The 13,801-nt window shown below is 40.5% G+C and overlaps 1 protein-coding gene across 1 annotated transcript in view; it reads left to right on the top strand.

Annotated features, from left to right (window-relative positions):
* LOC132828140 (neurofascin-like) overlaps positions 1 to 8,115 on the top strand; it is a 125,683-nt gene extending 117,568 nt beyond the window's left edge. Inside the window, exons 23-24 of the mRNA XM_060845060.1 lie at positions 3,710 to 3,732; positions 7,401 to 8,115. Of these exons, the coding sequence (XP_060701043.1) occupies positions 3,710 to 3,732; positions 7,401 to 7,644 (267 nt within the window). The 3' untranslated portion in view covers positions 7,645 to 8,115. The remainder of the gene's footprint in view (positions 1 to 3,709; positions 3,733 to 7,400) is intronic.
* The last annotated feature ends 5,686 nt before the right edge of the window (positions 8,116 to 13,801 follow it).

Here is a 13,801-nt window from a genome sequence, read left to right as displayed (position 1 = left end):
AGGGCCCAGCCAGTCTTTACATCATGCATTAAATGTTAATACATCTATAGGAATGTAAGATATAGGAGTAGAAATAGGCCATTTGGCCCATCGAGGCCACTCCACCTTTCAATGAGATCATGGCTCACTTCCTAATCCATAACTTCACTTTCCTGCCTTTTTCCCCATAATTTTCAATTCCCATTCACATTAAAACTCTGTATATCTCAGTCTTCCATATACTTAATGACCCAGCCTCGACAGCCCTCTACGGTAAAGAATTCCACAGATACACTACGCTCCGGAAATGAAATTCCTCCTCATCCCTGTCTTAAATGACTCTTTACTCTGAGGTGATGCCTTCTGGTCCTAGACTCTCCCACAAGAACAAACAATCTTTCAACATTTACCCTGTCACGTCCCTCCCCCCCCCCACCTCCATTTCTCCTATCATTTCTTAAGTAAGGCAACCAAAATTGATCCCAGAATTCTAAGCGAGGTCAAATGCCTACTATGGATGCTGGAAATCTGAACTAAGAACAGAACATGCTGGAGAAATTTAACAGGTCTAGCAGTGTCTGGAAAGAGAAACTGAAAAATTCTGAAGAGTCATATTGTACTGAAAACGCTAACCCTGATTCTGCAGCATTTTCTGTTTTAAGTTTATACCTAACAAAGCTTCATGTTTAAAAATAGTAAAAAGGAGTTACAGTTATAATATTTCCAACTTACAAGGGTTTACGTAGTCACATGGGTCTAGAAAGAAGTGAGAGATGGAGCAGCAGACAAATGATATCAGCAGGGAGGGAAAGAACAATCATTTTAGCAAGACCTCCCAATTCTTATATTCCATTCCCTTTGATATAAAAGCCTAAAGTCTACTTGTCTTCCCTGCTATCCACTGAATCGTAGGTATTTTTAACCAACCCATTCACACAGATTGTGATACATCTGTGGAGCAGGTGAGAATTGAATGCAGGTCCTCCTGGTCCAAAGGTTGGGACACTATCACTGCACCATAAGAACCCCTCCTGTTGGATGTGGTGTGCTAGCTTTTTGTGATTCATATATAAAGACCAACCTTTGTGCTGGGGCTTCCTGAAATTTTTCTCCATTTAAATAATATTCATCTCTTTTATGATTCCTGCCAAAGTGTATTACCTCATATTTTCCCACGATATGTTCCAATAATCTGTGCTGTTTGACTCACAGCATTGGGACAATCATAAATTATACTGCACAGAGGGAGCCCATTGTGACTTTGCCATTTTAAGCTTTATTTTACAGTCATGTTTATCCTGCCCTGTTGCCACCAAAAAAGCCAATTGTCTTTTCACCCTGCTTGTTCATTAGTCCTGATTTATGTTGGAGACTACACTGTGACCTGACCTTAACCACGTCCTGAATCTCGTGTTGTCCTCACCATCAGATCATCCTCCTCCAGAAACCTCCAAGCTCACTCAAACCAGGTACCAGTCACTGGACTTGACCTCACCCTCTCATGACTCTAAATAAACTCAGACCCAACTGTTAAGCTATTGCTGATTGAGTACACACAGAAACTCTTCCTGATCATCCCAAAGAGACTTTCAACATTTCTGTTCTTTTTGTCAAACTTATCTGGAGGGTAATTAGGGATGAGAAATAAATGTTGGGCACGTAAGTATAAAAGTAATATGTGCAGCAGGTTCTGTGTTCAGGCACAGCCTTTTGTTTTGTTTTTTGTTTTTAGTCTTATCAAATGCTTTATTTTACTGCGTAAATTTGTTTTCTGTTTTTATAGTTCATGACACCACCCTAAACCTTCAGGACAACTAGAGTTCTAATATAAATAATACCTAGAAGTTAAAATATTTTTTCTAATTTGACTAGATGAGGAATAAATCTTAAGTGTTAAATCTTCAGACAAGCGATCTTAATATTAAACCACGACTTAACAAAGCTGATAATAAAAGCAAACTACTATGGATGCTGGAAATCTGAACTAAGAACAGAACATGCTGGAGAAACTTAACAGGTCTAGCAGTGTCTGGAAAGAGAAACTGAAAAATTCTGAAGAGTCATATTGTACTGAAAATGCTAACTCTGATTCTGCAGCATTTTCTGTTTTAATTAACAAAGCTTCATGTTTAAAAATAGTAAAAAGGAGTTACAGTTATAGTATTTCCAATTTACAAGGGTTTACGTAGTCACATGGGTCTAGAAAGAAGTGAGAGATGGAGCAGCAGACAAATGATATCAGCAGGGAGGGAAAGAACAATCAGTTTTTGCAATAACAAGGCCATTTTGATGCTGTGCCAGTCAGACATCAAAGCTGTGTATTTATTTTCACACTGCAGTAGTTTTAAAGAGAAGCTGGGAGTGACTTAATTCTTGCAAAATGTCTAATCTTTCAAAATACCTTCATAAACTCATATTCTTACTGACTATAAGGAGAACCTAAATGACTGAATTCTAGGGGCCTGACCCCAACACGGTTCCTGATGCAGTGAACAGAAGTAAGGTTCAAATTTAATACATTCCCTTTCTTTCTTCCAAATGTGGGACTGTCACAACCAATCCCAAAAATGTCCCAACTAAGGTTAATGTACAACTCAACATAAATGAGCAGGTGACGATGGATCACTCTGTTGATTTACTTAGGGATTGTCTGACAGAGGTTGGACTGTGTTTGATGGTGGGGGGGGGGGGGGGGGGGGGGGAAGGAGGGGAGGAGGGCAGGATAGTGATTTGAAACTCGAAACCCGTTTGATTCCTATTCCTCATACCCACAACCCACTGCATCCCACCACCACAGAAAGGAATGGTGAGACCCATCCAGTTCCCATTTCCATTCCATTCTGTTTACTGTGTTCCACGTCCTGGCATTTGTAATTTCTTGTTTATTGTCCCGATCTTGTTCTGTTGTAAAGGTGTCTCAGTGCATATTAACACTCACCAATGCCTTTATGTTTCTTTGTTCATCGCTCCCTAGACCCAGGCTGGACAAGAGGTATTACTGTGAACTTCAGAATTATACAAACCAATTACCTTTCCCGCTCATGAATTCTAAATCAGAGGCTTTTTTTTTAAACTTACACACGAGATATTGTGTGGGTTGTGGTCAATTATGAAGCACTTTCATTTATAATGGTAGGGGGTCAACACTGTAATATTTGTCCTGAATCACTCCAAATGCTAAAGACTGAAGTTATACAGTGAGAAATGGAAAGGTGATCAAAGAATTTGGAGGTGCTCAAAGTTAGGTAGGGTCCATTACAACAAAAGGGAATAACTAGCTGGCGTCAACATAATCTCATTTTTAATTTTAATGATATTACCTATCATTCCAATACAGAACTAAGTTCTACACAGTGAATATCTCTCTAATTTTGACTGTGTGAACACATGTTTCGGTTTATCCCACATTTTGCTCCAAAATCGCACACCATCCTGACTAGGATATAGGTCAGCCATTCCTTCATGATCATCAAGACAAATGTTTGCAATTCTGTGCCTAATGACATTGCAGCAATCCCTTGATCACACAGTAGATCAAGAGGTCAACTCACCACCAGGTTATCAAAGGCCAACAAAGGATGGGCACCAAATACTGCTCTTACCCATGATGTCCACATCCCAGGAATGAACTAGGTTAGGGTAAAGATGTTGGAGTCTTGAAAGAAACACCCACCTACATAGCTACAGGTAGGGGACAGGAACACCCTGACAGCAAATTGCTTTCAACCAGAGAATATCCAAAGCAAGGGAAAAGTCTCTCTTTGCTGAGGTGGAAGATGAATAAAATCATTTATTTTCTAGTTTATGAGTCTCAAGGCTACACAGGAAGATCCCAAATTTTCCCATTTCAAGTCTCAATTGTCAATACTGGCTAAATGTTGCACTGGTCCTTTCATCTGTCAGGGACAGTTATACCAGGCAATATCCACACAACATCAGCATGTTAATGGATTGGCAAGGAATTCTCCTAGAAAGCATGTATTTCCACAGTGATACAGTGGATTAAATAATTAATCATTATTACATTATGATAACTAGATTACACAGTCAAGACTCACATTCCCTTCAGAATGGAAGTGTGGTCCAATTGAAAGTGTTCAAGATGATCAAAGTAGTTGATGGAGTAGCTAGAGAGAAACAATTTCTGCTGGAAAAAGGAGCTAAGAGCAAGGGAGACTAACCTTAAAATTAAAGCTGGGCCAGAAAATACTTTTTCTCTCCAAGGCAGTGATATATGTAGAGTTTTCTCCCTTGGAAGACCATTGAGGCTGGAATTTTGCATTAGAGGTGCTGGAAGTGCACAGCAGTTTAGGCAGCATCTAAGGAGCAGCAAAATCGAAGTTTCGGGCAAAAGCCCTTCATCATTGAGGCTGGAAGTCAATTGATAATTTCAACACTGAGATTGACAGAGCAGTATGTAAGGGTGTAAAGGATTGGGGAATGAAGGTGTGTAGATGGACTTAGAATGAAGATATCCCATGATTCAGTTGAACAGTTAAATAGATTTGAGGGGCTGAATGACTTGCTGCTCCTCTGTGAGAGTTACACAATTGTTCAATGTAATGTATTGACGTGGGAATTTTATTGACAATCACTTTACGAAGACTCTCAAGTTGGGATTTGTGCGTTGAAGTCTTTTGGGAGTCACCTACAAAGTTTGGAAGGAAGATTTAACAGTACCTGACATAGCAAATTGATCCTAACACTGAATGTCTGAGCTTAGAAAAACACTATATTTTCTTATTTAGAGTGATTGTCCATTCATATTATCCTTAAATAAAGTAGGACATCTTGGCATGTATGTAGCAATGTTCCTGATTGCAAATTATTACCAAATGTAGACTCAGTGTGAAGTGCAAGGGAATTGATAGAGAAATAGCAGTATATTACCCATCAGTAGCATGGGTAGATCCTTATCATGTTAACACTATGTTTCAGAGTAACTGTGCTGTCTTTTATTAAGATAGAAAACATTTTTAAATAAATAATTCTAAACCATTTAAATCAGTACTTAGTGTGACATTGCTGAAGCACAAATGATAGAAGATCAGAAAATGTGTCCCATTTAAAATCCATCCATGAAGTGGGATTGACACAAATGAACTCCTTCCCTAATCAACCACTTCCCACATAATATTCCATTCTCGATCTTGGATTTCAGGAAATAACGGTCATAGCACTACATGAATATTAAAGCATGTACAGTTTCTATGGCAACAATCACAGACTAAACTGATCTGGGTCAATTAAACCTGAGGTGGCCACTAAGGACAAACATTTAAATTCTAGATGCTAAGTTCCTTTTGGATGCCCCAGAGAGTTTTATTACTTCAGTCTCATTTTGTTTAGCTCCTGATCATTCCACATCATTCACCCTTTTCTGTTCATAAGTACACATGCATGAAGCAACCCTCTGTTTTCCAATGCAATGCCTTAAGAGCATGTTGTACATTGAAAACGCCAAGTTAAGATGATGTGATTGGTTTGGATTTCTGGACTGAACTTCTGGGCTGGAGAAACCAAACTGGGAAATGACCAAGACTTGAGGTGCTCATTGTGTCTTAATAAAAATAAATTCTAGCTTTTCATTCAGAAACTTAGAGCGAGTCAAATGATATATGTATTCCCATTCAGGTGTTGGCTTTTGTCTGCAAAGAGGAGCCCAGATCTCAGTACGATGGTTTAGATTATGTTGAAGGTGCATCAAGTATAAAAATGGCAAGGGGAATCTGCTATCTTGAACAAGATGATTCATTTGCAAAAGAAATCCAAACTCATTTACATTTTTCTTGGCATCCACTGATTGGGATATGATGTAGATTCAGATGTAGAGTATTTGATTTTCTTATCTGATTGCATGTACAAATGCTGATGGTTGGGAAGTAAGATTTAAGATGACCTTGATTTGGTGCCAGGGACTGTTTCCACACTGTAAGTAATCTAATCTAATCTAATTGAAGATATCTTAATCAGACCTGCTAAAGATTTTAAAAATGCTAAGTGAGTACCATGGGAATATTCTGGGGAAAAGAAATTATTTTTGCAGACTGGGGTGTCGAGGACTAGTGAGCATAACCATAGATTAGAGCCTGATCTTTCAGGAGGGTTATTAAGAATCACTTCACCGTGCAAAGGGTGGTGGAAGTTTGGAATTCTTTTCTGCCAATGGCAACTTGTTAATTTTAAATCTGAGATGAATCAATCTTTATTTACCAAAGGTAAATGGGGTACAACTGTGGAGTTAGGTCGTTGATCTTACTGAATGATGGAGGCGGCTCAAGGGAATGAATGGCGTCCTCCTTCTCCTGTGATCCAATCAATCTAGATGAATGGATCAAAATGGCCGAGGTTCTGTAGTGGCAGAATTGACGTGGAACTACTTTCTCAGATCTGCAATGATGCCAAATGTAGCTTTGATTTCTTCTGAGAATGTTGACTTGCCATGACGTGTTTGTAGACATTTTCTGTCTCGGTTTTCCATTTGTCCTGCCTGTTTGAAATGGATTTATAAAAGGATAGGTTTAGAGCAAGAATATGGAAACCAGTTCAATGTTTGAGGTTCTCGTTTAAAGCATAGGAAGAGTTGAGGGCTGTAATATTTTGGAATGAAATTGAAGCGAAATCAACTTCTGTCATATATACAGTGGAAATCTAAACTCTTCCATTTGGGACTAGAGCTGATTGTTTTATGTTTAGAATTAGGATTTAATCTGGATTAGAATTAGAGTGGATTTTTACCTCTCCTAAATCAGGATTGTTATCAGGGGCCACAGATCATTTTTCAATTGAGAATCCTTCAATTCTCAAATCTCCAAAAGAAGGAAATGAATGTAAAATGAATCCCGGAGGGGGTTAAATACTGAAGTCCTAACCAATCTCTTTTTATTCTGTTTGCCTTGTCCATGCCTCCATCACCCTTCCTCTGCCTTACACATTCCACTAACGGGAAACACAGATCTCTAGAAAGGTAAGGAGAGCTGTTAATTTGTGAAGTGTTTTCAGAACATTTGGCCTTGAATTGTACATGCTGTTCCATGCGGTGGCTAACGCTGGTATCATTGTAAAGGTTAGGGCTGTGTGATGAATACGAGCTGATCAATAAAGGAGACTGTTGAGGAAAGCCCAATATGCACCATTTGTCGATCCACTTAACCAAGTGCCATGTGATATTTTTCTCATAAGGGTTCCATAGCCCTATGCTGATGGGTTAAAGAATCAGTAGTAGTGCCCCTTCCTCCGAAACAGGAGGCCTGGATTCAAGTCCCACCTGCTCCTGTAACATCTCTGAGCAGGTCAATTTGGAAGAAATCTAACCCTAGGTTGTTGAAGTGCACATTGCGTGGCAATTGTGCCACTTGGGAAGGAGGGAGGGAGGCCACTTTCCATTATTAACATCGATCCTCTTTACATTGACCCCCCAGTGATAATGAAGACAGCAAGAAGCCTCAAGGCAGTCAGTCTTCGGTGGACGGGACAGTGAAGCAAGAGGAGAGCGATGACAGCATCGTCATCTACGGTGATGGGGATGGCAATTCTCGCTTTGGCGAGGACGGTTCCTTCATCGGTCAGTACACGGTCAAAAAGGACAAAGAGGAGACCGAGGGTAATGACAGCTCCGAAGCTACGTCTCCAGTCAATCCCGCCTATTCCTTGGCACAAATGTGAAAAGTAAGGTGAAACCCAAAACTCAAAGCATATGGGCACAGGTGCTAGCAAGACAGTAACTACATTTGATTTATCCACCAATATCCGAGCGTATGGAAAACAGAAGCAAAGTGTGATTAGGCAAACGTGAGAGACCAAATAATGAAGCCGGCAACAGAGGATACGTGAAGAGTAAGGAGAATTAATGAAAGGGGCAACGTGGAAGGTAGAGTGATTTATCAGGCTTTGGAGTAACGTAGCCCTCGAGCATCCCAGCCTCCATGTGTTGCTGTTAAGCCCCAGTAGCCTATCTCTCAAGAGTAAGAAAAAAAATTCTGGAAACTGCTATTTTTCTTCCCATCCATTTTAGATTGCAAGTGACACAATTTTGGAGTAATTTCTAACATTGTGTGTAGATGATGCTACCTAGGGACTCTTCATATTCCACTTGCAAGCTCTGTCCTTGTCTCGAGCTATCATGAGGCTACAGCTCTACACAGGATGTACATGAAGATTTTTGCCACTACATTTTGTTTTTGAACAGTACTTAATTTTAAGATGCAGCAACATTAATATGATGTAAGAGAAATGTCTGTATGTTGACTGGTGCCTCTCGGATCTCCCTTATTTTAAATTATATGCTTCTTAACATTGAGGGTTAGAAAGCCGTCGAGCAGGCCAGCATTGCAGATATATTTGGAGCAATGATTAGTCAGAGCAAAACAAGCTATCTGTGCCTAAGGAGCTGCTTAAAAGTGATGCATAATAAAATAGGTAATTTCTGACAGGTGCCATTTGACAGGTCAGGACCGAGTGCTGTGATTTTCTAAAGAAAATTATCGTGCATTCCTTGACCTCATGATTGATGCACACTTCTACTTGCTGAATAATTAACTCCACTTCTTGCCTCAGTCAGCAGAAAACGGAGTGTCCTGGTCTCACCATTCAGCAGCAGTTTAGAATGCTCTGCTTCTGAAACTGACGCTTGACAGAATGAAACCAGGATTGTGCAGACATCTTACATTATACTGCTTTCAGATGACACATACATACAGCAGCTGCATTGTTAGCAGCCCTGCAACAATTGACTTACATGTAGCAGATCCAAGTGATGTTTCTCATGTCCTTAAAGTAAGCCCCCTCCCCTTCTTATGCCCCCACTCAGCTGCTTTCCACTCAACCTTCGCTTTCAATATTCGGTCTGCAGTAGCTGAAAGCACTTGTCTATCCCCTTTAGGTCTTCTGGGCATTAACCCTTACTCCTCACTTGCTTGAATGATCAATCCTCGATCTTGTATGTTCTCCAGTAAACTGTTGATTTTCTCCAATTAATAATAGGCTTGAAACTAATCACCAATCACCTCTTCTTTCAGGTTGAAGCCCCGCCCACTGTAATACAAAGTTCTGTATTTACTTCTGTCCTACATAACTCTAAGTGGGACAAGAAGGATTGACAACTCAAGTTGTAACATAAACCTGAAAACTCAAAATGAATGAAGCAATAAAATAATATGAGGACTTACATGGTCTTAATTCTTAGACTTGTGGCCATTAGTTAAGCTCTCAATCTTGCTTAAAGTGGTATCTTGCGAGATTTCAAGGCAAAAATTATTTCAGTGCCAAGTTCTATTGCCTTGTTGAAAGTCAAAACTATATTTCCTTTCCATAGAAACAGCATTGCTAATATAGAGACATATCCTGGCAAGTTTTTTTTCTTGACTTAATAATCCCTAATGTTCACCTAAAACCATTTTCTGCTCCAAGTTCCTATACAGATAATTTCAAAATATCGGCTTCCAGTTCCGATCTATTCACTTTATCCACATGTTCGTATGACGGAATATTCTCCACTAGCCTGGATGACCGCAGATCCAACGACACTGAAGTTCAACATTTTTGAAACCAAACAGCCCACTTGATTGGCACTCCGTCCATAATATTAAAACTTCTGCTCCATCCACCATCGACACCGAGTAACAACAGTGTGTACCACCTGCAGGGTGCGCTGCAGTGACTCACCAAGGCACCTTCCAAACCCATGGCTTGTACCATCTACAGAGGAACCTCGATTATCTGTAAGACATGGGCAGGGAATGTTTTGTGTGGATAATTGAATGCGGATAACACTGTTTAGCCAAGCATCAGAATCTTGTGATCTTGCCAGAAAATCCGAAATTCAAATAATTGAATGTTGGATAATCGAGGTTCCTCTGTAGTAGGATGAGGGCAGCTGATACACAGGAACATCACTAGTTCCTGTCTCAACATCCTAACCTGGAACTACCTCACTGTACCGTTATTGTTGCCAGGTTGAAATCCCTCTGTCACAGTGCTGTGGGTGTACCGACATCACATTAAATGCAGCAGATGAAGAAGGAAGCTTCTATCCACTTATTCAAGGGAAGTTAGAAACTGACAATAAATGCCGGCCTTACCGGTGATGCCGACAATATTTATTTTTCCAAAACTCTCAGTCCTCAATAACTCCGATTAAAAGCTGACAGTCACCATTCATCAAAACAAATTGAAACCTCAAGCTGTCTCCTGCCTTTGTTAACCACACTACACTCCAGCAACTTTCTTAAACCAGTCATCACCTACGCATGTTAGTAACTGTCTAGATTAAAATATTAAGACACGGAATCAAGTTTCTTCACATTTTTGAAACTAGATTCCTTCTGTTTGAGTCAGAAGTCACATGACACCAGGTTATAGTCCAACAAGTTTATTGAAAACACAAGCTTTCGACGAATCACTTCACCTGATGAAAGAGCAGCGCTGTGAAAGCTCGTGATAAACCTGTTGGACTATAACCTGGTGTTGTGTGACTTCTGACTTTGTCCGCCTCAGTTCAACACCTGCATCTCCACATCATGGCTACCTTCTGTTTGAGACAACATGGCGATGTGGTGGGATATCAGAGCATCCCTCTGACTTTATCATGACCCAAGCCAATTTACTTGTACTGAGGGTCACAACATGGAGGGAGGGGTCACTGTTGGTTCCTATTACTGTGAAGACCTGGAGCTTTCCTGGAGAATGCACCGTGGATTTCCAGGCTTCATTTTTGGGACTGAGCTTTTAACTGAAGAGGAAATTTGACAGTAGGAAAGGTCTCCACTCGACCTTATCCCTTCAATAAAATGTTTTGGGTCTGCTAAGCCTTGCGTAGGACTGACTATTACCTTCCTCTGATCCTGGGGCAGTGCCAGTAACGTGAGGAGAACTCTCACTCTCCTCAATTATGTGCTTCTAGCAGATGGAGAAATGGTGCTGGAATAACTGCTGGAAGTTTTCCTCGGCACAATGGGAGAGAAAGGATAGAAATACGGACAAAGGGCGTTTACAATCTGACTTCAGGCAGAATAGGAGAGAGTTAGCTAGGCTTTGATGTCCTGCCTACTAGATATCGATGTATAAGGTAGTCTTGTGTGTTTTTGGTAACCCAAACTCTTCAAGTCTGGAAGAGCCTTTAAACATCCACCGAAGGCCTATTTTTCAAAATGTAAATTCCATGTGATTTTTTTGTTGTTATAAATTGAGTCTGATTGAGTCCTATGTTAATTGCTTATGCTCCCATTCAGAAATCCAACCTCAGGACTTCACCTGTGTATACTGGAGCAGGATGTGTGGGGTTAGTCCAGTGGAGGGAATTAAACTTTTTGTGTTGGAATATCCAACAAAGATAGGGTGGAATGTTTGACTAATCGATACCATCAGTTTTCCATTGGATGAGTTAACTTAAAAGTTAACTCTTAATGTCTGAATAGGGATTGAATCGAGTGTGGTGCAGTGGTGTAATGCCATTGCACCAGTTGGTCTATCAGTTACATACACTTTAATATGGCCCATTAATGCCCTCCTCCTCCCTTCAGTGATAGAGATGTGTATGTTACATGGAACAAATATTACTTAACCTTCCTTTGAGAGATGGCCAATTCCTTGCTTCCTAAGGTATTTCAAAAAGAATCAAACTCCCTGCCTGGAGCTAAACCAAACACTATTAGGGTTTGTATCTCTTTACCAAATTTCCTCGCTTTTCCTCCAATGCCAACCCCTCTCCAACTGAAACCTGACTCTTCTCTGAGTAAAAACTATTAACAGTACATTGCGATCCTGCCACTACTCCCACCCTCTATCCCCACTTCCCGGCTCTTCTCAGATTCAGTCGATGAGAGGTTAATCTGGCAGATTAAAAGAAAGAGCACACATTTGTAAATACTATTAGCATTGAAGGTATAGACTGATATCAGGGACATGTCCAGTGTGCACTGACTGTGGACTAGCACACATACCAAGCTTGGCCAACCAACCCATCACCTCCAAGAGATGTGCGCCTTTTATATAGAAAGTGTCTGTCTGTTTTCTGCCACGTGCAATGCTAAACAAATAAATGGTTTCTATGATAACACGTAAATCACTGGAACAGCTTGCCTGCCTCATGGACATTGGTGCTATATCATGCAGTACCCTTATCCCAAACACCTCATCCTCAGCCCGTTTCTGTGATAGTTAAACAACTTCTCCAGAACACAGGATTGTGTCGTGCAAGACAACTGGTGGAGGGTATACATGAATTGTATCTTGTTTTCATGTTCATTGCTGCACCAATTGTGCACATGGCCATATCAGGATGTACTGTGCTTTATTTGTTCTTGTCTTCACGCCCTTTATCCTTAATGCCTCTTGGTCTGATCCATAGCACCATCACCATGAAAAGTTCTGCACCATTGACATAGTTTGTGTGTTGTGGCCACAAGATGTCTATGTGGCAGCAAGTAAGGAAAATCAGCCACTGGGGACTGATCTTCAAGCCCTTTGTCTACGGTTTCACAGACAATCCTTTTCACATTGAGGAGCCCACATTTTAAGCCTTTTTCGACAAATCTTGCTAATGAATGTTGCTTATGGGTTTATTCCAGCAAGCAACAGTCATAAGGCATTCACTCACCAGGCCAGTGAGATTTCTGGGATGGATTATCAACAAGACTTTCCATGCTGGTGATTGAGGTGGAGGAGAGGATATTGGGTGGAGGGGCAAGAATTGATGTGTCGATGTTTTCAGTTGTTATTCATTTACTAGCCTCATGTAGGGACGATGTTCCATGGAAAATAACAGATGTATAAGAACATAGAAACTAGAGTCAAGAGGAGGCCATTCAGCTCCAACAACTCCATTCCACCATTCAGTCAGATCATGGCTAATCTACTTTAACAGCATTTTCCTGAACTATCCCATATCTCTTGATATTTTTAATATGCAGAAATCTAACAATCGCAGTCTTGAACTGATTCAATCTCCTTATCCTCTGACGTCAAGAAATCCAAAACTTAACCATCCCCTGAATGAAGATGTTCCTCTTCTTCTTCATTCTAAATCCCCTTATTCTGAGGTGCCATATTTCACTTTACAAACCCTTCCTTCTTTGCAAATGACTTATACCAAGTTGTGCTCAGCAAAGACTGAATGCTGCTTTGTACTAAATCCTTCAGTTTTCTGTGTGTGATGCCCCATAGTTTTGAACTCCCCTGCTCTAGCGAAAAGGCCGTTGCTACTGATGTTATTCATGGCTATTATGAGTTTAGAAACCTCTAGAAGGTCACCCCTCAATCTCCTATGCTCCAGTGAAAAAGGACCCAGCCTATCCAGCCTCTCCTGATAAGTCAAGCCCTCCAGTCCCATCATCCATCCAGGTAAATCTTTTCTGAACCCTCTCCAATTTATTAGTATCCTTCCTATAGCAGGGTAACCAGGATTGTAAACTGAACTGTAAAAGTGGCCTCACCTATGGCCTGTACAACCTCAACACAACGTGCAAACTCCTATACTCAATGATCTCAGAAGACAAGCATGCTAAACACCTTCTTAACCACCCTGTCTACCTGCAACACAACTTTCAAGGAGCTATGTACCCTACAGTCATCAATCATCTTCGTCATCTCCTCAAAAAACTCAAATTTATGAGACAAAGCCTCCTTCACACAAAGCCACATTGACTATCCCTAATAAATCCATCCCTTTCCAAATGCAAGAAAATCCTGTCCCTATGAATTTTCTTCAATAATATCCCTACCACTGATCTAAGGTTGATTGGCCTATAATTTTGTGGATTATCCCTGTTGTCTTTATTAAATACAGGAACAACATGAGCTATTCTCCACTCTTGATGAGGACGTG

Source organism: Hemiscyllium ocellatum, chromosome 26 (assembly GCF_020745735.1).
Source record: "Hemiscyllium ocellatum isolate sHemOce1 chromosome 26, sHemOce1.pat.X.cur, whole genome shotgun sequence".
Classification (NCBI taxonomy): Eukaryota; Metazoa; Chordata; class Chondrichthyes; order Orectolobiformes; family Hemiscylliidae; genus Hemiscyllium; species Hemiscyllium ocellatum.
This window is presented reverse-complemented; position numbering and strand designations above follow the sequence as displayed.